Genomic DNA, 21901 nt, shown 5'->3' on the forward strand with positions numbered 1-21901 from the left:
CACGGGCTCTAGGCGTGCGGGCTTCAGTAGCTGTTGCTCGCAGGCTCTAGAGCGCAGGCTCAGTAGTTGTGGCTCACAGGCTTAGCTGCTCTGGGGCATGTGGGATCTTCCTGGACCAGGGCTCGAACCCGTGTCCCCTTCATTGGCAGGGAGATTCTTAACCACTGCGCCACTAGGGAAGCCCTCTTGCTTGCTTTGTTTTGAAAAGCAAAGTACTGTTTGGTAAAGGGCCTAAAACTACTTCAATCCAAGCTGATTTTGAATGCATAAAGAGGTCATTTGTTGGATTCAGTAAAGAAGGAATAAAAAATTTTAACAGATATGTAGTAACTTTTCCTAGGTATATGACCTCAAAATTGTGGTAGATACCATTGAAAATGGACCTTCACGTTTTCCATTCCATTTAACAAATATCAGTTTAAATTCAGTATTTTAAATCTCATTTCATTTGAACAGGAGCAAAGTATTTTCAATTATAGTGAAGACAAAAATCATTGTACTATTTTTTGTTGAAAATTCCCAGTATATGAAGAAGATAATAATGTTTAAAGACAATAATGTTTAAAGAGAATGGTAATACAGTCATGAGAAATGAATCACAGGCGTGAGAGAAAAATATTGATTTTAACATTATAAGTAAGAATAAGTGACTGGATTATTCAATGACAATGGATTTAGAGCTTTAGGTTGAAATCAGTTTGTCTTTTGTTTTTTCATCTGGCGTTTCTTAATGATTAAATTCTTACGAATAGAAAGAAGCAAATATCAGTTTAAAACAATACAGTTGGTAATTACTTGTGGAAATTGTAAATATATGCTACAGGAGTAAAAAGGCCAACTCTTTCAGTAGTTAGACAAATGGAAATTGTGGCTTAGGATAAATTTGCAGTGGTAGCATTGAATATGTATTTAAAAAGTGCTGTATCTCAAACAACTTAAATGGGAGTGAGGATGATTTGCTTTTGAAAAGTATGTTAGATGACTCAAAAAATGAATCCAGTGATAAGGAATACACTGATGTCAAAAATTTGTGTAAAGATTTTGAATGAAAGTATTTTATGAAACATGAAGGTAAGAGAAAAAGCAGTATTTCAAAATTATCGTGATTTATTAATGTTATTTCAAGTCTATATGTGCATCTGAATTAATTTAAATTCCATCAATAAGCATTTGGCTGTTTTAATCTATATCCCTAGAAGTTTCTATTCAAGTTGGCTAGCAGGCATTGTTTTATGTATTTTTAATAGGAAGTTGGTAGATCACCTTATATTTGGGATTTCTTTCTATTCATGCCTATGTGGTATTAAGTTATATTTATTGTACTTCATTTAAGATGAAGAATGTATGTTTTGAGAATTCTACCAAAAAATGTTTTTGCTTAAAGAAAAAAGCTTTAGTTATCCTGAAAGAACTTTTAATTTTGTGAGACAGTTTATTTCTCTAATAATTCTTCTGTTATTATATATAGATTATTAATAAGGCAGTATAGTTTGATTACTCTTTTTTTAAAAAAAGCTTTTAAAAAAATTAATACCCCATCCAGTAAATGAAGAAGCAAAACTTCAGCTTTTCAGTTTTTACTCTTATTTACCTAGATCCATTGATTAGTTTTTATATTAATATATTAATAGTGATTTATTTTTTATTAATTAAAAAAATTGCAGCTGTCCCTTTCCCCCCAACGCATCGCTTGACATCTGAAGAAGTTTTTGATATGGATGGGATACCCAGGGTTGATGTTTTGAAGAACCACTTAGTAAAAGAAGGTCGGGTAGATGAAGAAATTGCACTTAGAATTATCAATGAGGGTGCTGCCATTCTTCGGAGAGAGAAAACCATGATAGAAGTAGAGGCTCCAATTACAGGTACACTTATTTATGTTTTGGATATTATTTTTTTTACTGCACCATTATTTACTTACCTAAATATAAAGCTGTTTCTTCTTCATTCATATTGTATACTAAATTAATATTACATGGACATTATCTTGAATTTCCAGATTATTTTCTTTTTAAAGTTTTTGCCTGTTTTCAATGAATAAACATGATCCTAAATAATCTGAGTGCAGAAGTTAGTCTAGTATGCTTTTGTGAAGGTTTCATTAGTTGTGTTGGCCATCACTGAATTTGATTCAACAAATACTTATTTACTTTGTTTTCAGTCATTAGGGGCAAATACCTCAATGCTGTATCAGATACCAAAAGTGATCATTTACAGGTCAACAGAAAGTATGGAGTTAGAATGGAGATTTTACTGCCACCATTATAATTTTGTCATCCTAAGGCATGCATGCTTGGCTTCCTAAAGAGGAGCTTTATAAAGTTAGATGAAAATTTTGTCACTGACTACAAATTTCATTACTTTTGTTATATCTCGTTCTAGATCTTGAGCACATGAACACTTGTATACACATCATCCCTATCATGACTCCTCATAGATTACTTCCTTCTTAGACCTTTCTTGATATAATTTTACACTATCTCTTATGTAAAATAAATTAGAATTTAAGTAAAATTTGTTATTTCAGAGTTTTTTTTTCATATCTAATAATCTTCTTGTTTCAGTGTGTGGTGACATCCATGGCCAATTTTTTGATCTGATGAAACTTTTTGAAGTAGGAGGATCACCTGCTAATACACGATACCTTTTTCTTGGTGATTATGTGGACAGAGGTTATTTTAGTATAGAGGTAATAATCATATACTGTCATTTGATTTGCTTTTAAGTGTTATCATAGATGATTTCCATTAATTCCTAATAAAATAAGTTCCTTAAATTACCTGTATTGGGTTCTTTTTAATACCTCTGCATATTCTAAAGTTTTTAGTAAAGCTACTATTTATTCCTCTTCTGTCTTTCAAACTATTCTTTTAATTTTCTTCGTGCCACTCTTAATGTAATTATAATTGCCATTTTTCCCAGTGGAAATTGTAAGCAAACTAAGGGGTCTTTATTGCCCTGTTATCTAGTGGCCCTAAGGAGCTAATGCTGTTTATCTCTCTTGCCCTTAAAGGCATTCACCCATGCAAAAAAAGATTAATTGTATTTTTTCCGATTAAATAAAATATATTACAGTGCGTTTATTGCTCAAACTCTAGTACTTCTATCCCTCCTTCCATAGCAATTAAAACCCAAATATATCATATAGAATCTTTATGCATTCTGAAAGTATTTGTTTTAAAAAACTTGAGACATTAAAGTGACCTGTTGATTATCACTTAGCAGTAGATGGTTCTTTTTCCTCCTTTTACTTTTCTAATTATATAAATTAAAATAAGATATAAATATAGAACAATTTGTATTTTCTAATATATGCATCTCTTTCTTTCCTTTTTTGAAATGAAAATGGAACCCTATTATAAGGTTCTGTAACTTCCTTTTTTCATAAATCCCTATGCTGTGATGTCATTCCAGGTAAATAATTATAAATTTATAGCATCATTTTTAATAGCTGCATTGTATTCCATTGACTAAACAAGTCACAGTCAATTTAATCAACTTATTATTAGGCATATAAGGTGTTCCCAGTTTTTTGCCATTATAGGTGATGCTTCTGTGAGCCATATTAGTTATACATCTTTATATACTTTATATATATATATTTATACATCTTTATATACTTGCCCAATTATTTCTACAGGACAGATTCTTACAGGTAAAATTGTTGGGTAGAAGCTCTACAAATAGATAGGTGTGTTAGCATTAATGTGTTTCAAGCATATTCTAAGCACTTAATACACATTGATTAATCTTTACAACAAAGTTATGAGGTAAGTACTATTATTTTATCCATTTTATAGAGGAGTCTGAGGCTTGGAGAGGTTAAATAACTTGCCCATGGTCATATTGTTAGTAAATGGTGGAGCTAGGCAGTTTGACTCTAAGCCTGTGCTCTTAACCATCTCCCCCACTAGATACTGAAGCTTTACCTGGTGAATTTCCATGCCGATTACTGTTGTTTAATTCTCCTCCAGTGTTTTCAACCTCCTTTCTGAGGTATGCTAGGATCCTTAGTGGGGAAGAGAGCTCAGGGCTCTGTCCACCCAAATTCCCTTGGGAATTTTATTATCCTTAGTTGTTCCTCTTTCCATTCATAGTTTCATCATCAGCCTCCTCAAACTTCCCTGGAGCCTTCAAGAAAACTAGAAAATTGCCCTCCTTAATATAAAGATTGGGGGCTTTTTTTTTTAAATTCTATTCTGATTGGGGGCTTTGACAAAAACAATAAAATAAAAAATTTTAGGAAGATTACTTGGTACCTGAGCATGTTGGTATGTATGTCTTTGTATTAGAGGGTTTAGTAGCTGACTGTTAATATATTTTATTGTTATAAAAGGAAAATAATAAAGAATCAGAATAAGGAAAAAGGACAGGTGTTTAATAAGTATTTCCCCAGTTTAATTATTTTTTTCTTGTGAGTAAAATGAAGATGTGAATAGTTACACATTTCATATACCTTAACTTGTTTAAAATAAAGTTTGTGGGAATTCCCTGGTAGTCCAGTGGTTAGGACTCTGTGATTTCACTGCCAAGGGCCCGGGCTCTATCCCTGGTTAGGGAAATAAGATTCCGTAAGCAGCACGGCCAAAAAAATAAATAAATGAAGTTTGTTTTTTCTTTTTGTATATGATTATGTAAACCAAGCTTATTTACATATGAAATAGTCTTTCCTTTTTTTTTTAACCAAATAAGTAAAATGTGAGTCTGTTTCTTTTTTTATTTTTTTAAATTTTATTTTTTTAACATCTTTATTGGAGTATATTACAACGGTGTGTTAGTTTCTGCTTTATAACAAAGTGAATCAGCTATACTTAGACATATAACCCCATATCTCCTCCCTCTTGCGTCTCCCTCCCACCCTCCCTATCTCACCCCTCTAGGTGGTCACAAAGCACTGAGCTCCTTGTGCTATGCAGCTGCTTCCCACTAGCTAGCTATTCTACATTTGGTAGTATATATAAGTCCATGCCACTCTCTCACTTCGTCCCAGCTTACCCTTCCCCCTCCCTGTGTTCTTAAGTCCATTCTCTATGTCTGCATCTTTATTCCTGTCTCTAGGTTCCTTTATTCCTGCCTCTAGGTTCTTCAGAAACATTTTTTTTTTTTTAGATTCCATATATATGGGTTAGCATACGGTATTTGTTTTTCTCTTTCTGACTTACTTCACTGTGTATGACAGACTCTGGGTCCATCCACCTCACTACAAATAACTCAATTTCGTTTCTTTTTATGGCTGAGTAATATTCCATTGTATATATGTGCCATATCTTCTTTATCCATTCATCTGTTGGTGGACACTTAGGTTGCTTCCATGTCCTTTCTATTGTAAACAGAGCTGCAGTGAACATTGTGGTGCATGACTCTTTTTGAATTATGGTTTTCTCAGGGTATATGCCCAGTAGTGGGATTGAGTCTGTTTCTTATGTTAGGTGTATTTAGGGAAAAATAGTTGCTGTACTGTTTTAATATTCTTTTTATTAAGAAATTGAATTATCTTTGAATCATTTCACATAATAAGCACCTACATTATATAAGGCAACATTCATAACCAACAATGTAAACATAAAGCATGGTTATTCTCTTCATTAGGCAGCATGGCATAATGTTTAAGATCAGAGGATCAGAATCCTATCTCCATTACTTAGAGGTTTTGTGATTTCGGACAAGTTACTTAAGCTCTTTGCTTCAGTTTCCTCATTTGTAAATAGAGATAATATTATATACTTCGTAGGGTTGTTTGAGGAATAAAGGAGGGGAATTAATTATATAGTGCTTGGCACATTATAAGTACTCAATAAATGTTAGCTGCTATTATTTTTGACATTGTTATTGTTTTATTTATTGGTATACCTAAGGAGGAGCCCAATCTGCTAATTGTTTTTACAGCAAACAATTTGTAAATCTAAAGTAATTAAATTATTTGACTCATTCATTCAACAGATATTTATTGCTCTTCTACTATTTGCTAGGTGCTTTTCTAAGAGTGGAGAATCAGAAGTGAATAAGATGACAAAGTCCCTAATTTCATGGAGCTTATGTTTTAGTAAGGGACAAAGAGAAAAAGATAATAAAAAGATAATGAAGAGTGATAGAGATTGTAAGGGTAATAGGGTTAGAAGAAAAGAAGCAAAGATCAAACAGCTTAGTTAAACAAAAATATAAGATTAATTCACTGGAAACATTTTCTTTTGTAGTGTGTCTTATATTTATGGGTCCTGAAGATTCTATACCCAAGCACATTATTTCTTCTGAGAGGCAACCATGAATGCAGACACCTTACTGAATATTTTACCTTTAAGCAGGAATGTGAGTACTGCCATGAGAAATATTTTCACTTCCTCAGTATTCTTTTGGAGTGATGTCGGTAGTAAGAGTTTGACGATTTTTACAGTGCAACATGTAAGAACAGATTTTGTGTCCGAATGTGTCAAGCTTTGAGGAAGATTGTCTAGTGATCTCTAGTGTTTAATTTTATTCAGATGTTTTCATTTCAGTATTTCCTATTAAGTTTGATTTTTACATATGTACCTAGGAACAGTTTTGAGCTCTGTATGTAGTTTTAACGTTAGAATTATTTTTTCTAACAGGATGAATATAAACCAAAAGAAAAGAAATGTTGCGTTGGAGATTTCTCTCCCATCAATATTGAGGCGTTCCCATGAAAATTCTTAGCAGATTAATCATCATTGCAGATTGTTTTACTTATTTTTTAATTATGCAGATTGTTTTAAACACACTATTAATGAATGGAAGGTCATAACCTACAAAGTTTACCCCATTTCTCTCTTAAATTATTATGGCTGTGGTAATCTAATAGCTATAAGCAACCATATGGTATGGAGCAGTGTTTGACCTTTTTTCACACCTCATAGCTGTGTACTTGTTAATATTCATGGCTGTATTAAGTCTTAGAGTTAAGATTTAAAATTAGAAATAACTTCAGAATTATTGAGGCTCAAAACATGATTCAATAAAGATCGATATAGTGATGGATAATGGCAGAGGTGGCAAGCTCATATAACTTCAAGGATCAGGTGGGTAACCTAAAGAATATAAGATGAGACCTGGGAAGTGCATGCTTGACCTAAAAGCAATCAAATTAAAATTTTTATTAAACCACAGTGTTGGAAAACAGATCTGTCAGCAGACTATCAGTTTATAACCTCTGCTTGCTGGATATAGATTTTCTCATATTTGGATGTTACAATATTAAAAAGTGAAGTAGGAACTAAGTTCTTTTTTTCCCTTAGATAAGGAACAAGCGGTCCGCCAAAATCCCACCCAAAACATAAAATATCCAGGAATTTAAAAGTATAAAGGAGCAAGAGAATGTGTATGATATCTACTTAAAAGTAAATGAGAGTTTAGTTTGGTAGAGTCTTTCTTGTGTTATATTGGCTTCTTGCTTCACTGCCCATTTTAAGTGTTCATTGTAGGCTAAAGGAAAGCCTCTGCTCCTGCAACATATGAATAAAATCTTTTTTTTAATTGGATGGACCTTGAGTTTTGTTGTGGTGATATAGTAGTCTTGCCTATAACAACAAAGTAGTCACTGACTTTTAGAATAAAACAAAGTATTAACACTGTTTTAACTTTTAGTTCTAATTTTGCCTTTCTTGGCCTATAAAGGTGAAGAGTTTAACTATTTTTAGAGATTTGACTTATTTATTTTTAGTAACATTTTATGACTATCTGCTGCATACACAAAATAAATTTAGAGAGAGCACATATTTTGTCTTCGCAAGATCAATAACATTGCTTATCCTTCTTGATTCAATGGGGCAAGATGCTGGCCTTTTTAAAAAAAATTTTTTTACGCAGTAAAATTTACTCTTTGTGGTGTTTAGTTCTGAGTTTTGACAAATGAATAGAGCTGCCTACCACTACAGTCATGATACAGAAAAGTTTTATTGTCCCTTAAATTTCTCCTTGCTGCCTTTTTAAACTCACCCCTTTACCCAGTCGGAACCCCTGGCTGCCACTTGGCTGTTTCCCGTATCTTTAATTTTCTTACCTTGGTTTTAATAGTCGTGTGTATACACACACACATGTTTTCAAAATGATCAACAAGTTATGCAGTTTTCAATTATTGAATTTTTTTCTTTTTCTAGGTAAAATTAAATATTCAGAAAGAGTCTATGAAGCTTGTATGGAAGCTTTTGATAGCCTGCCTCTTGCTGCACTTTTAAACCAACAATTTCTTTGTGTTCATGGTGGACTTTCACCAGAAATACACACACTGGATGATATTAGGAGAGTGAGTATATATTTTAGTTCTAAGAGTTGATTCCTATTTATAGTATTTTGTTGGATAGAGACTAGAAGCTTCAAACCTCTCTTCACTGCCAAGATTAGGTAATGGTAAAAATTAATATACTGATATTTTATGGAAATATCTTCTAACCATTCAGAACAATGTAGTATGGACAATATTTAAAGTTGGTACCACTTTCCTATGTCCATTCCATTCTCACTTTTTGACAAGTTATTTCTGTTCTTTATTTCTTTTCTTCTTTCACAGTTAGATAGATTCAAAGAGCCACCTGCATTTGGACCAATGTGTGACTTGCTATGGTCTGATCCTTCTGAAGATTTTGGAAATGAAAAATCACAGGAACATTTTAGTCACAATACAGTTCGAGGATGTTCTTATTTTTATAAGTAAGGAAAAAAATCCAAGTTTAATCACATTGTAGTTGTTAAAATAGCATATGCTTCATATAGAAAGTCATTATTTTACTTAATTTACTCTTTTTCCCCACAGCTATCCAGCAGTGTGTGAATTTTTGCAAAACAATAATTTGTTATCGATTATTAGAGCTCATGAAGCTCAAGATGCAGGGTAAGAATTCTGTTTCCCTGACCCAAATTAACACCTTATATACAAATCAAACTTAGTAACCATGATTGATGCTTTACGATGCATATTAAGCTATTTGTTTTGCAGCTATAGAATGTACAGAAAAAGTCAAACTACAGGGTTCCCTTCATTAATAACAATTTTTTCGGCACCTAATTACTTAGATGTCTACAATAATAAAGGTAAGATGTTGTTGATAAAAAAATTGTTAAACAACTTAATATATAAATTGACTTTTTTTTGAAAATATAATAGAAAAGGGGTATTGTTTGAAACTGTAACTATCCAAATCTTATTATAAAAAAGTATAAGATATGAGGGAGGGGAGAGGGCAAGAAATAAAAATCCAAAATGTGAAACTTAAGTCATATGTAACCAGTCCACAACTTGTCATTCACAAAAGCTGCCTTGTGAAAGAATGTTCTGAGGTAACTACGTCAAGCAAAAATAAACATGATTTTCTCAAACTCCCCTTTCTTAAATCTTCCCCCTTATAGTCAAGAGAATGTTTTCTTGTTTGCATAAAGCTGCTGTTGCTGCTTTGACCATTTCATGTATTTGTACCGCATAGTTGTTTATCATGTCTCTTGTTTTATGTTCACTGATCTAGGTTTGCTTTCCCTTTCTTATTCCCTACTTTTATCTCTACTGCCCCATGATGATTTGTAGTTGAGGCTTTGATTAAGTCAATCTGACCTCCTTTCTGGGATACATTCTTCCCTTTCTTTTCTTTTTACTGATCTTTCTTCCTTTTTTCTTACGTCTTTTTTTTTTTTTTTCGGTACGTGGGCCTCTCTCTTTTGTGGCCTCTCCCGTTGCGGAGCGCAGGCTCAGCGGCTGTGGCTCACGGGCCCAGCCGCTCCGCGGCATGTGGGATACTCCCGGACCAGGGCACGAACCCATGTCCCCTGCATCGGCAGGCGGACTCTCAACCACTGCGCCACCAGGGAAGCCCTTTCTTACGTCTTTTTAATTTCCCTTCTTTCTGGTGGTTCCTGTTCCCCCTTCTTCCCTCCAAATTTGCTCTGTCTGTAATAACTGGGTTTACTTTAACTTTGAACACAGTTTATTGAGAGATAATACCAAAGGATCTTAATCTAGTTAAGTGTGTGCTAGGGACACTGAAGATGAGCTTGAGTATGTTTACGTAGTTCACATTTTCAGAAGAGGAAATTAAGAAGCCAGTTTCTATTCTGTCTTGACATGTCTGGAATTCAGTTGACTATGCCATAGTTTCCAGGGTCACACTGGAGTGGTTGTACCAGGAGGAAAGAACAGAAGGTTAAAGACTTTTAAAAGTACGTTTAGAGAAATAATGAGGTCGTTGCTAAATATGGGTTGTGGTGTGAGTTCAAAAGAGGAGTGGAATAAGAGTTTTTGGAAGAGTATAGATCATAGTTAAAAGATTAAAACATTTGCCAGAGATCAGACAGTAGCAAGCTGTATAATAACTTGAATACAGAGTATGCTACAAGAACTCCATACTGTATTAATTACCAAAACAACCATACCATTGACATTAACTGAGTTGGTAATCTTTAGAAGCTAGTATCATTGTAGCCTCCAAGGATTATGCCAGTGCTAAAATAGTCTTTTAAATTATATTTTGGTTTATAAATTTTGACGCTTCTATAAAGATACCTAATGAAGCATGGCTTCATTTTTGAAGAGGAACATATCTAAGTTTGGATGCCATCCTCAGAATTGATTTGTTACATTTAACTTTCTACCTGTAACCTCCCCTTGTCAGTGTGCTCTGTTGATTACTGACTTACTGGTTGTCCTTCGTCAGTTTAACTCAGGAGGTTAAGGGATCACTTTTCTTAGTACTCAGAAAAGAAACTCAAACCATTGAATCTGTCTTGTCAGAATCAAATGTCTCTTGGTAGTTCTGATTCTGTACATAGTGTTAATGACTTGAGTGCTTACATGGTATGGGATATGTTTGTAATGTTTCATTCCATCTGTAAGGCAATTTTCTAGATTCTTTCTCTCTCTTTTTTTTTTTTTTGTTTTTGTTTTTGTTTTTGCGGCACCCGGGCCTCTCACTGTTGTGGCCTCTTCTGTGTTGCGGAGCACAGGCTCCGGACACGCAGGCTCAGTGGCCATGGCTCACGGGCCCAGCCGCTCTGCGGCATGTGGGATCCTCCCGGACCGGGGCACGAACCCTTGTCCCCTGCATCGGCAGGCGGACTCTCAACCACTGCGCCACCAGGGAAGCCCTCTCTCTCTTTTTTAAAGCCGAATGCTTTGTATCAGCCCTTAATTTCTGAGGCTAAATTTAAATATGTTTATTTCATGGGAATTTCATAAGGGAAACAAACATATTACTTTTGACTCTATATGAGCTAGAATCCCAAATCTTGGAATTTAACATCTACATTTCAGTGCTTTACGTTAAAATGAAAAAAGAAAAGTAACCACATAATTATTATAGTATCTACAAAGCATTTTATACTTTTATGTACTTTCATGTGAAATACATTCTCTGACCTTAAACTTCTGAGGTAGGCAGGGTGAACATATTAGTCTTATTTTATAAATGAGAAACAGATTAGTTAATTTGCTAACTATTGCACAGCTAGTATATGCTGTAGCTTAGATTAGAATCTAGCCCATCTAGTCCAGTGTCCCATAAAATAATATAACTAGTGACTGAAATCTATGTCAGATTAATTTAAGGTATTGTTTATATCAACTTATGAAACATTAAAAAGATACCTGAAATTGAGAAGAGTATGTTACCTGTATAATATTTTCTCTTTCGGTATTTTAATGGAATTTTTTTCTATATGAAGTAAAATATTTTTTGTAGTAGTTTCATTTGATTTCTTATAATACATGAAATAAGTACATTCCTACATTCATAAATAAAATGTTCCAAATTTTTTTCTTTTCTGTTTTTTTTTTTCTTGCTTTATTTCCATTTAGCTGTCCTTTTCAGGTTGCCTGCAACTAAAAACATCCTCTTAAATTCTTCCAACTTGTATGAAATTTTAAACCTAGAAAATTGCTCATTGTCATTCTGTGTTTCCTCTAAAAACTGAGTTTTCACAATTTTGGATTTAGTAAAAGTGCATGTTTATCATTGGATTATAAAGTAAAATAAACATTCGAGAAAGACTGGGAATTTCATTAATAATGACAAGTGAAGATCTGAGTATGCTCTACATAAGAGTGTGTTAAAAGCAAAAGTGTGTTACTACTAAAAATTTCTACCTCCCGCTACTAGCCCTCATTCTACTCACCCCTTGATTCCCCACCCCCTTAAAAAGATATTTTTCTGCTTATATGTGTTTTTAGACTTTTAGAGCTAAAGGCAAATTGTTACATTGACATTCAGACTTATCTTGCAGCTGCTGTATTAAAGTATGAAAATAATGTGATGAATATTCGACAATTTAACTGTTCTCCACATCCTTACTGGTTGCCCAATTTTATGGATGTCTTCACATGGTCTTTACCATTTGTTGGAGAAAAAGGTATGATTTTTATTTAAAAAAATTGTTTTATTACTGTTATATTTGCTCCAGTGTACTATTGCAGGCATATACTACTTGCTAAAGGAAGCTGAAGGCTAATTTCACTGTGGCTACAGCTCTACTTGTGTCAGTGGGTGTGGATATGAGAGCCTCAAAGATATTTTAGTTAGCTGTTTACAGCCCCCATCTGAGGGTGTCTGGAGGACTGGGAGAAGACTTATAAATAGCCTGATGTTGTCTTCAGCTGTTGGGTTTTCTTTCTTTTTTTCTTTAGCTTAAATATTTTATGAAGGAATAGAGGAATAGCTTTGCTTTGGAATGGACACTTTTACATATTTTAACACCACTTTTGGGGATGTCATGGCAATTCATGGGAGAATTTAATTGCCCTCATTTGAGGCAATATTAGTCATTTTGTAGCAGTTCTGTACTCTCAAAAATGATAAAGAGAAATTCAGATTCTGACCTGATATTTCTTCTCTTATATAAAAAAATATGTATACAATTTTAGTGGTAATGCTTTTCTGATAATTTAGAGATTCCTATTACTATGTATTTAATAGGCTTTTTTAAAAAAATAAATGCTATTTAAGAGATTTTGTTTTTGTATTTTATTCTAGTTCTTTAGAGTTCCTAAGATTTCCTTACCTTATCACATTCTTCTTTTTCCATTTTAGTGTTAATTTTCCCACAAAGCAATACCTCAGTTTCCATACGTGGAATATAAGAATATTAGAGTACAGACATGATTGTAAAACATTTTGTTCTATATCCCTCTCTATTTTTTCTCACCTCTTCTGTGTTACAAAATGTTCCTTTCTGTCTGAGATATGTTACTTCTGCCAAGGCAATTTTTCGTTCTGCATTTCAGAGTTAATACTTAAACTGTGTATGTTAAACAGTTTTTTTGCAGATTGCCTTTGGTCTTTGTCAGTTATTCCGTAGGTCAACATTAATATGGGGATAGAATTACCCACTTTAGCATTTGAGAAGGGGGCCAGTAAAGGGCTTAGGTGCAAGGGATGCATTACACTTATAACCTTCTATCTTTGGTATATGAGAAATAGTTCAATGATAGCATCATCAGGCTAAAGGAAATTTAAGAATTCATCTTGCTCATTCTCCTGCCTCCAGGCTAGACTGCAACACAAATATTTTAATGAAGAATGAGTGGGGTGGGGGGTGGGGAGAGCAGGGAAGATAAGGTAGGAGGAGAATGGATATTTCTAATTTGATTTTCTTATGCCTCCACAAAAAAGGAAATATTTCATTATATCTAATCTAAATGTTTATGCTATGAGTATTCAAACAAGGAGAGAGAAGATAATAGGTTTTCTTAACGAGTGCACCTATCAAAAACCAGGACATCATAGAATTTTAGATCTCATAGTATACTTAACAATCATGTAGTCTAACTCCTTTTGAGAAATGAGAAAATTTAATCTAGTTTCTGTGGCTCTCTCATAAGTGAAGAACAGTGGAATTCAGTGATCCTACATTTGAAGTCTGCTACTAAGTGATCGTCTGTTCTTTTTTGCCACTCTAAATCATCTTAGCTATTGTGAGGACGTATTCAAACCCTTTGACCATTTTTGTTGTTTTTCTGTGGATCTTCTCTAAATTATTCATATCTTTCTAAAAATGGGAATCTCAGATTTGAACATTATATGCAAATAGAATCCTAACCAATGTTGAGCACAGTAAGAAAATTTTCTCAAACTCTTTGCCTAGTTTTCCATTTTAATACATGTTAGCTGTTTAAATAGCCTAACTACTTCTTCATTCTAATGAAAATGTTCTTTTGGTGTGAAAAGCAGCAAATGGCACTTCATTTGATTCCGCATCGAAAAAGCCAGTTTGGCTCTGATCTAGTCCCTGGGAAGCAACTAACCTAACTAAGCCAGAGGCTTCCTTGGAGGCTGGTTTAATCCCAAAGTTAGATGAAAGTAGTGTTTTTTAGCCTTTTGGGGGCTTTTTATTTTGTTTTTAAAAAATGTTATGTTGTAAAATTTCCAGCACGATACAAAGGTAGAGCGAATAATATGATGAATTCCTATGTACTAATTACTCAGCTTCGACAGTTATCAAATCATGGCCAATACTGTGTCATTTATATCGCCATCCACTACTTCCCATGCCACACCTCAATTATTTTGAATCAAATCTCAGCTGTTATTTTTTGTATCTATAAATATTTTAGAATGAATCTCAAAGATAAGGACTCTTAAAAAAATTAAAGTACACAAATACATTTATTAATTTCTTAATACAAAACCCTTTTGAGAATCTCGTGAAAGTTACAGACTTTTCCTCCAGAAAATTTCATGTACGAAATATATGTACCATCTGTACGTATGTAACATTTTGAGGATGTTTACAGATCTGAAGTGGATTGGTAACCCCACTCAGGCTTATTGGCCCCAATTTAAGAACCTCTGTTTCAGAGAGTCCAGCATAGTGTGATCTTCTGTAGAAGGTCATACATGTAGGATTTGCTCATTTGCTAGATTTTTTTGGAAAGTCTGTTTTATTCAAGGTACTAAGGATACACAAATACAAGTAAGATATTGGGTCTCTGCAGATTAATAGGGGACTAAAGATACATAAGTAATGATAAAATGTAATATGGTAAGCGCTCCAAGACAAGCATAGTTTTATAGGAATTAACAAGAGAGAGGAGATTATATCTGTCAGAGGGATTAAAGTAGCATTTGAACTGGGGCTTAAAGAATGGTGGAATTGTGCTGGTAGATCTGGGCAAGAGAATTCTAGGTGAGAGAACTTCCCAATCCTGAGTCTGAAAGGAAGAAAGCATAACGTCACTGACAAATGTTGAGGGGTTCAATTAGATTAGCAAGTAAGATGTATGAAGGACAGTAGTAGAAAAAGAATGAAAAGTTAAGTCAGGGTTAGATCAGGAGGATCTTGATCACTTAAACAGAGAATCTGGAACTTTGATAAATGGTGAGAAGCAACTGCAACAGAATATAATCATGATAGTCATTTAGAAAAATTACTCTGGTGAAGTGAACTGCAAGGAAGACTAGAGATTGGGAGACCTGTTGTGAAGCTTCATCGGGAGTCAAAATGGAAACATAATGAAACCCTGTTAGCATTAGGAATGGAGAGCATGGGAGAACTGCAAGAACTGTAAAAGAATCAGTGAGACTTAACAAGATTGCATGTTTAAGAGGAGGGAATGGTTGAAAATGGCTTGGATGTGTTGAGTCTGGTAACGATAGTGCTATTAACACACTCTGATGAAACTTCTGTTATTCTAGCAACCGCTTACTTCAGTTATAGCTTCTCTTCATCTTCATTGGGATTGCTAGGCCTTTGAACGTGTTGTTTTCTTTTTTAGTCAGATCCCCCCTTGCCTCTCTTTCTTCTTAACACACCTCCAAACTCCTTTCTCTCGTTTTTCTACTTTGTTCTATAAATGTTAGCCCCAGTAAAGTCTAACTATCCATTTTTTCCATTCTTACAGTCAACATATAAAGCACTGTTGGAGATATTTATACAGCCTTATGATTTGGTACCACCCTTTGATTTCTAGCATTAGCTAGGCTCTCAGTAGTACCCAAACATCCTTTATATCACTAGTCTGCTTCCTCACTCATTTCCGTTAGGATATATTCTAAAATTTTATCTTTTTTACTTAAACATTTTCTTTTTCTAGCCACTTCCGTTACTCTCAGAGAGAACACGTACCATTAATGGGAGCTTTCTGTACTCACTGTTCCCCTGCTTTATAAATTGCAGTCTTTTTTTTTTTGTCCATGCCACACCGCTTGCAGGGATCTTAGTTCCCCAACCAGGGATTGAACCCGGACCCTTGACAGTGAAAGTGTGGAGTCCTAACCAATGGACTACCAGGGAATTCCCAATAAACTGCACTCATCTTGAATTCTTATCCTGCTGAAGATGTGACCCTTCTATCCAGGGCTAGCCTTTCTAACTTGTCCTTATATTTCATTACCCTTCTGCTTTTTCAGGAAAGTTACTGTATTATTTACATCTTCTATATCTTCAAACTCTCTCTTCTAAGCTCTTTTGTAAATTGTTCAAATCTATATGATCTTTAAATAAAAAATAAATAACATTTCCTTTTTCTGATATCTTTCATTGACTACTACTGTGCTATGATTCTCTTGCCTTTCCTTCACAGCTAAGCTTCTAGATGGAAAGCACTACACACTTAAAAGCTACTATTTAGTATCCATAAATGACTCTGGTAACTTTCAGGATAAACCTTAGCCTGTCACATGTGGACCTTCCCTACTTTCTCTTCAGCCTCACTTTTTGTCTTTTTCTTTCACGTTCTCTATGTTCCAGGTATGAAACAGCCCAGCCAACTTCCTTAATGTACTATATGCTGTTTAAGTTTCATGCCTTCTTACTTTTTCTTTATTTTTTCATAACAGCTTTAGTGAGGTATAATTCAAATACCATACACTTAACCTATTTACACTGTGTAATTCAGTGGTTTTTAGTATATTCAGAGATGTGCATCTGTCACCACAATCAGTTTTGAAACATTTTCACCATCCTCCCAAAGAAACCTTGTGTCCATTAGCATTCACTCCCCAGTTCCCCCCACATCTTCTTTCCAGCCCTGTGCAACCACTAATCTACTCACTATTTCCATAGATTTTCCTATTCTGGGTATTTCATGTAAATGGAATCATGCAATATGTAGTCTTTTGTGACTGGCTTCTTTCCATAATGTTTTCAAGGTTTATCCATGTTGTAGCATGAATCAGTACTTTATTCCTTTTTATGATTAAATAATATTCTATTGTGTGGATATACATTTTATTTATCCGTTCATCAGCTCATGGACATTTGGTTGTTTCCACTTTTTGACTACTATGAATAATGCTGCGATGAACATTCCTGTACAATATGGTTTCATTTTTCTTAGGTATGTAACTGGGAGTAAGCATTGCTGGGTCATATAACTCTATGTTTAACCTTTTGAGGATCTGTCAAACTGTTTTCCAAAGGAGCTATACCATTTTACAATCCTACCAGCAGTGTATAATGTTTCCAGTTTTTCCATATCCTCGCCAACACTTGTTATTATGTATCTTTTTTTATTATAGCCATCATATTGGATATGAAATTGTATCTCATTTCCCTAATGAATAATGATGTTGAGTATATTTTTATGTGCTTATTCGACATTTGCGTATCTTATTTGAAGAAATGTTTATTTCTAAATGGATTCATTTTTAAAAGGATTATTTGTCTTTTTACTATTGAGTTGTAAGAGTTATTTGTATATTATAGAGGCAAGTCCCTTATCAGATATACGATTTGCAAATGTTTTCTCCTGTTCTGTGACATTATCTTTTCACTTTCTTGGTGATATTCTTTGAAGCACAAGAGTTTTTAATTTTGATGAAGTCCTCTTTATTTTTTCTTTTGTTGCTTGTGCTTTGGTGTCATATTTAAGAAACCATTGCCAAGCTCATGAAGATTTACTCCTATGTTTTCTTCTAAAAACTTTATAGTTTTAGCTCTTACTTTTAGGTCTTTGATCCTTTTTGACTTAATGTGTGTGTGTGTGTGTGTGTGTGTGGTGTGAAGTGGGGGTCCAACTTCATTCTTTTGTATGTGGATATCCAGTTGTCCTAGCACCATTTGTTGAAAAGACTATTCTTTCCCCAGTGAATTGTTTTGGCACCCTTGTTGAAAATCAGTTGACCTTAAATGTGAGGTTTTATTTCTGGACTCAATTTTATTCCACTGATCTATATGACTTCTTCATAGTTTTTCTAACTTCTGTTTAGAGTGCTTTATCTACCCTCTCCACCTGGCAAATTGCTACTTCATGATTCCTCTACCAAAAGCCTTCTTTGGCTGTGTTGGGTCTTCATTGCTACACGTGGGCTTTCTCTGGTTGCAGTGAGCGAGGGCTACTCTTCGTTGCGGTGTGCGGGCTTCTCATTGTGGTGGTTTCTCTTGTTGCACAGCACGGGCTCTAGGTGCGTGAGCTTCACTAGTCATGGCATGCGGGCTCAGTAGTTGTGGCTTGCAGGCTCTAGAGTGCAGGCTCAGTAGTTGTGGCACACAGGCTTAATTGCTCTGTGACATGTGGGATCTTCCTGGACCAGGGATCAAAATTGTGTCCCCTGCATTGGCAGGCGGATTCTTAACTGCTGCTCCACCAGGGAAGTCCCAAAAGCCTTCTTTTCTTCAGCAGATCTTGTGCATAACTCTGCGTACTTTCAGCATAGTGCTCATCACTTTTTTGTGATATAATATGTATATATATAACTATTTATCCTTAGTAGTTAGTAAGCTTTTACAGGGTAGAGACTGGACCTTTTATATCTGAATCCCAGAACTTGAGCACAGTGCCTGACATGTGGTGTGCTATTAATATACTATAGGGGAAATAATAGGGGCAGTATTGAATTTTGTTTGAATGTGTCCATTTCAAGGTGCCATCAGGACATCCAGGGGCTAATATTCAATAGGCGTTTTTATGATTAATTGAAATTTGCTTATACCTTTAATTTTTTTATTTACTCATTTGTCAAATATTTACTGTATGCCTCTCATGTGCCTGGCATAGTACCAGGCTCTGGGGATGCAGTAGTAAACAGAACAGCACCCTGCACTCATGAAGCTTTCATTTTAGTAGGGGAAACAGACGATATACAAATAGTCTGAGACAGTTGGCAGTAAAACCGGCAGGGAAATCTAGAGATTGAAGGAGAGGTCGGGACTGGCAATAAAGAGTTTGGAATCATCTTCAAAAGGTGGTAGTTGAAAATATATAATAATGGATGGAATCACCAAGAGATTGAACATATAAAAACAACAGGACTGCAGAGAGAATCTTGAGAATGTCCAAATTTGTGGGAAAAATAGTCTGAAAGGTAGAAAAAACAGAAGAGTAGAATCCTGGAAACCAAGGGAAAAGAGAAGGCAAAAAAATATATAGAACGGTGAAGGAGAATTAAACCTAAGAAAGAACCATGGGTTCCAGTTGTTAGATAGTCATTAGTAGTCTTAGGAATTAAGTTTCAGGGGAATTGCTGGAGCCAGTTTTTAAAAGATTGAATCCTGAAACTTTTTGAAACAGTGGAACTGTGCCATGGTTTTCTCTTACTCCTTTTTTTTTTTTTTTTTTTTTAAATATGTATTTATTTACTTGGCCGTGCCGGGTCTTAGTTGCAGCATGCGGGATCTAGTTCCCTGACTGGGGATCGAACCCAGGCCCCCTGCATTGGGAGCACGGAGTCTTAACCGCTGGACCACCAGGGAGGTCCCTTTCTTACTCCTTAATGCTGTATCCATAAATGAAGAATTTAAATGTATGTATTTAGATGTTATTCATCCCTGTTCTTAGCCCTGTGGGGGCTTCATTTTTTTTTTTTTCCTGAGAGACCTGAAAACTTATTCCATAAAGAATCTCTCAGGCTCGTTAGCCACTTAATTTCTTTCATTTTAAAAGCCCTCATAGCTTTTAATTCCATCATTTCTGCTATCAGAATATGTTCGTCTTCTTGGATCATTTGTATAAATAGTTGCCCTGTATACATATAGATAGTTGAATATGATAAACTAATGTGTAACTTTTTTTTTTAATAGTGACAGAAATGTTGGTAAATGTTCTGAGTATTTGCTCTGATGATGAACTTATGACTGAAGGAGAAGACCAGTTTGATGGTATGACTATTCATTTTACTGTTTTTTATTGTGAAATAGAATCTTGTAACTGCCCAGCTTTAATATACTCTTGTAAAATATAGTCATTGCTCTCAAATGGCTATGCTATTTGATAAGTGACAAGTCAGTTTTTCAGATATTATTTATTTTAAGATTTTAAAATCATTTTAGTAATTTTTGTTTTCTGTTGGTATGGGGAAGAAAATGAATTTAGGGAAAGGGGAAATCTGGAAGAAAGAACAGAAGGAAAGGAAAATTGAAGTGCTAATAGAATGTGGTTCTTCATGAATATGGACACTACTTAGAGAAGGGAGGATAAAAATGCTTTTTTTTCCTTGGTACTGTATTCTTAGTGCATCAGAAACATACCTGAATACCCAATGCCGTTGTCACTTCTTCCTTTGAAAACTCAAAGTAAGCTGTTCTCAATTTATGAGTGGTTATGTTCTAAGAGACCACTTGTTAGTTTAGTTTAAAATTCAACAAGCATTTTTTCCATACAAAGTTATACATGGTTGTTAGTTCTTATGTAAGCCAACCAGCCTATGTACCTAATGCACATTTATAGTATAAACTAATACAATAGAAACAAAATTACTTTTATTTTTATGTTCTGAAGTTTTTATTTAGAACTTAAATTTAAATATTTATATTAATTAACTGAATGAACAAAAACATAAACAGTTTGTAAGCTGAAAACTCTTTATTCCCTTCCATATGCCCCTCACATCTTTGTTGCAGCATACTTTTCATAGTTTTAATTCGCATATAAATGTTTCCATGTATTAAACATGGTCTACATATTGGTAAAATTCGATACCTACATATTTCTAAGTATATCAATATACCATAATCTTTGTAGTTAGTATTATATTGTTTGGCATTTGGGTTGCTTTAAATTATCTTTATTATGAATAGCATGCAATAAACATTCATACAATAGTTTTAATTTTCCTTCTTGGAATAAATTTCTTGAAGAGAATTACAGAGTTAAAGAGAATGAAGAGTTTTAGCTTCATTATTTTAGCTATGAACTGCCAGATTACTTTGCATAAAAATTGGACCAATATGAAGTGTTTCTAGCAATGAATCTATAGACCTGTATTTCTTCACAGGCCCACCTAATTGGGTTTTGGTTGTTTTTACTTATTTTGCTTGGTGGCTATAAATTACAGTTGGTTTAATTTACATTTCTTTGAATTCTCATGATGCTAAGGGAGAAATTACTATCTGCTTTCCCAACTATGTAAACTGTCCCTATCAAGTGACCATTTAACAAGTAAAATCTGAGTAAAAACTGTTTAGAAATTTCTCTACTTACCAACAGGTTTGATTCTTAACCACAATTTTAAGTCCATTTGTTGAAAGCACAAAGTGACTATATACAAGTGTCTGCTAGTGCCATCTGTTGGTGGCAGGCAGGGATGTGCTTTTACTCTGGTTTATAGTTTTGTTCATTGAAATAAATTATATCAGTTCTTTTTTTGTTTGGATAATAAGATTCAATGAATAATATTAATTTTTCCTTATTTTAATTCTCTATGATATTTTGTAGACGCTTTTAGTTCTAACATATTTCATCATATCTGTCTTTTCCATAAAATTTTTAAATAGTTTTAACTAAATATTTATTTTCCATGTTCTGCAATCACTGTTGTAAGACTAGTTCTGGGTTCAGATTCTAGTTCCTCATAATGGCTATGTGACCTCGGGCAAGTTACTTAACCTTTCTGAGCCTCAGTTTTTTTATCTTCAAAATGAAGATAATAGTTCCTACTTCATAATGTTATAGGTACTGATGTAATGATCAATAATATAATGAAATCATTTTTGTACATGTTCCACTAATTTTTTCAATAGAGTTTTCTGTTAATTT

General features: G+C 34.2%; 1 protein-coding gene across 12 annotated transcripts in view; it reads left to right on the plus strand.

Moving 5' to 3' along the window:
- PPP3CB (protein phosphatase 3 catalytic subunit beta) overlaps nt 1–21901 on the plus strand; it is a 56119-nt gene that overhangs the window by 13032 nt on the left and 21186 nt on the right. For 11 of the 12 annotated variants that reach the window (XR_012326593.1, XM_073793465.1, XM_019936067.2 and 8 more), the window contains exons 2-10: nt 1665–1865; nt 2565–2689; nt 6195–6306; nt 8112–8257; nt 8522–8661; nt 8765–8842; nt 8948–9042; nt 12217–12342; nt 19948–20025. Coding sequence is in view for 11 of the 12 variants with exons in the window: in XM_073793465.1 (XP_073649566.1) it covers nt 1665–1865; nt 2565–2689; nt 6195–6306; nt 8112–8257; nt 8522–8661; nt 8765–8842; nt 8948–9042; nt 12217–12342; nt 19948–20025 (1101 nt within the window). In the remaining variant the exon portion in view is untranslated. The remainder of the gene's footprint in view (nt 1–1664; nt 1866–2564; nt 2690–6194; nt 6307–8111; nt 8258–8521; nt 8662–8764; nt 8843–8947; nt 9043–12216; nt 12343–19947; nt 20026–21901) is intronic. The other variant, XM_019936068.2, reaches the window with a different exon arrangement.

The sequence above is a fragment of the Tursiops truncatus genome, chromosome 16 (assembly GCF_011762595.2).
Source record: "Tursiops truncatus isolate mTurTru1 chromosome 16, mTurTru1.mat.Y, whole genome shotgun sequence".
Lineage (NCBI taxonomy): Eukaryota > Metazoa > Chordata > Mammalia > Artiodactyla > Delphinidae > Tursiops > Tursiops truncatus.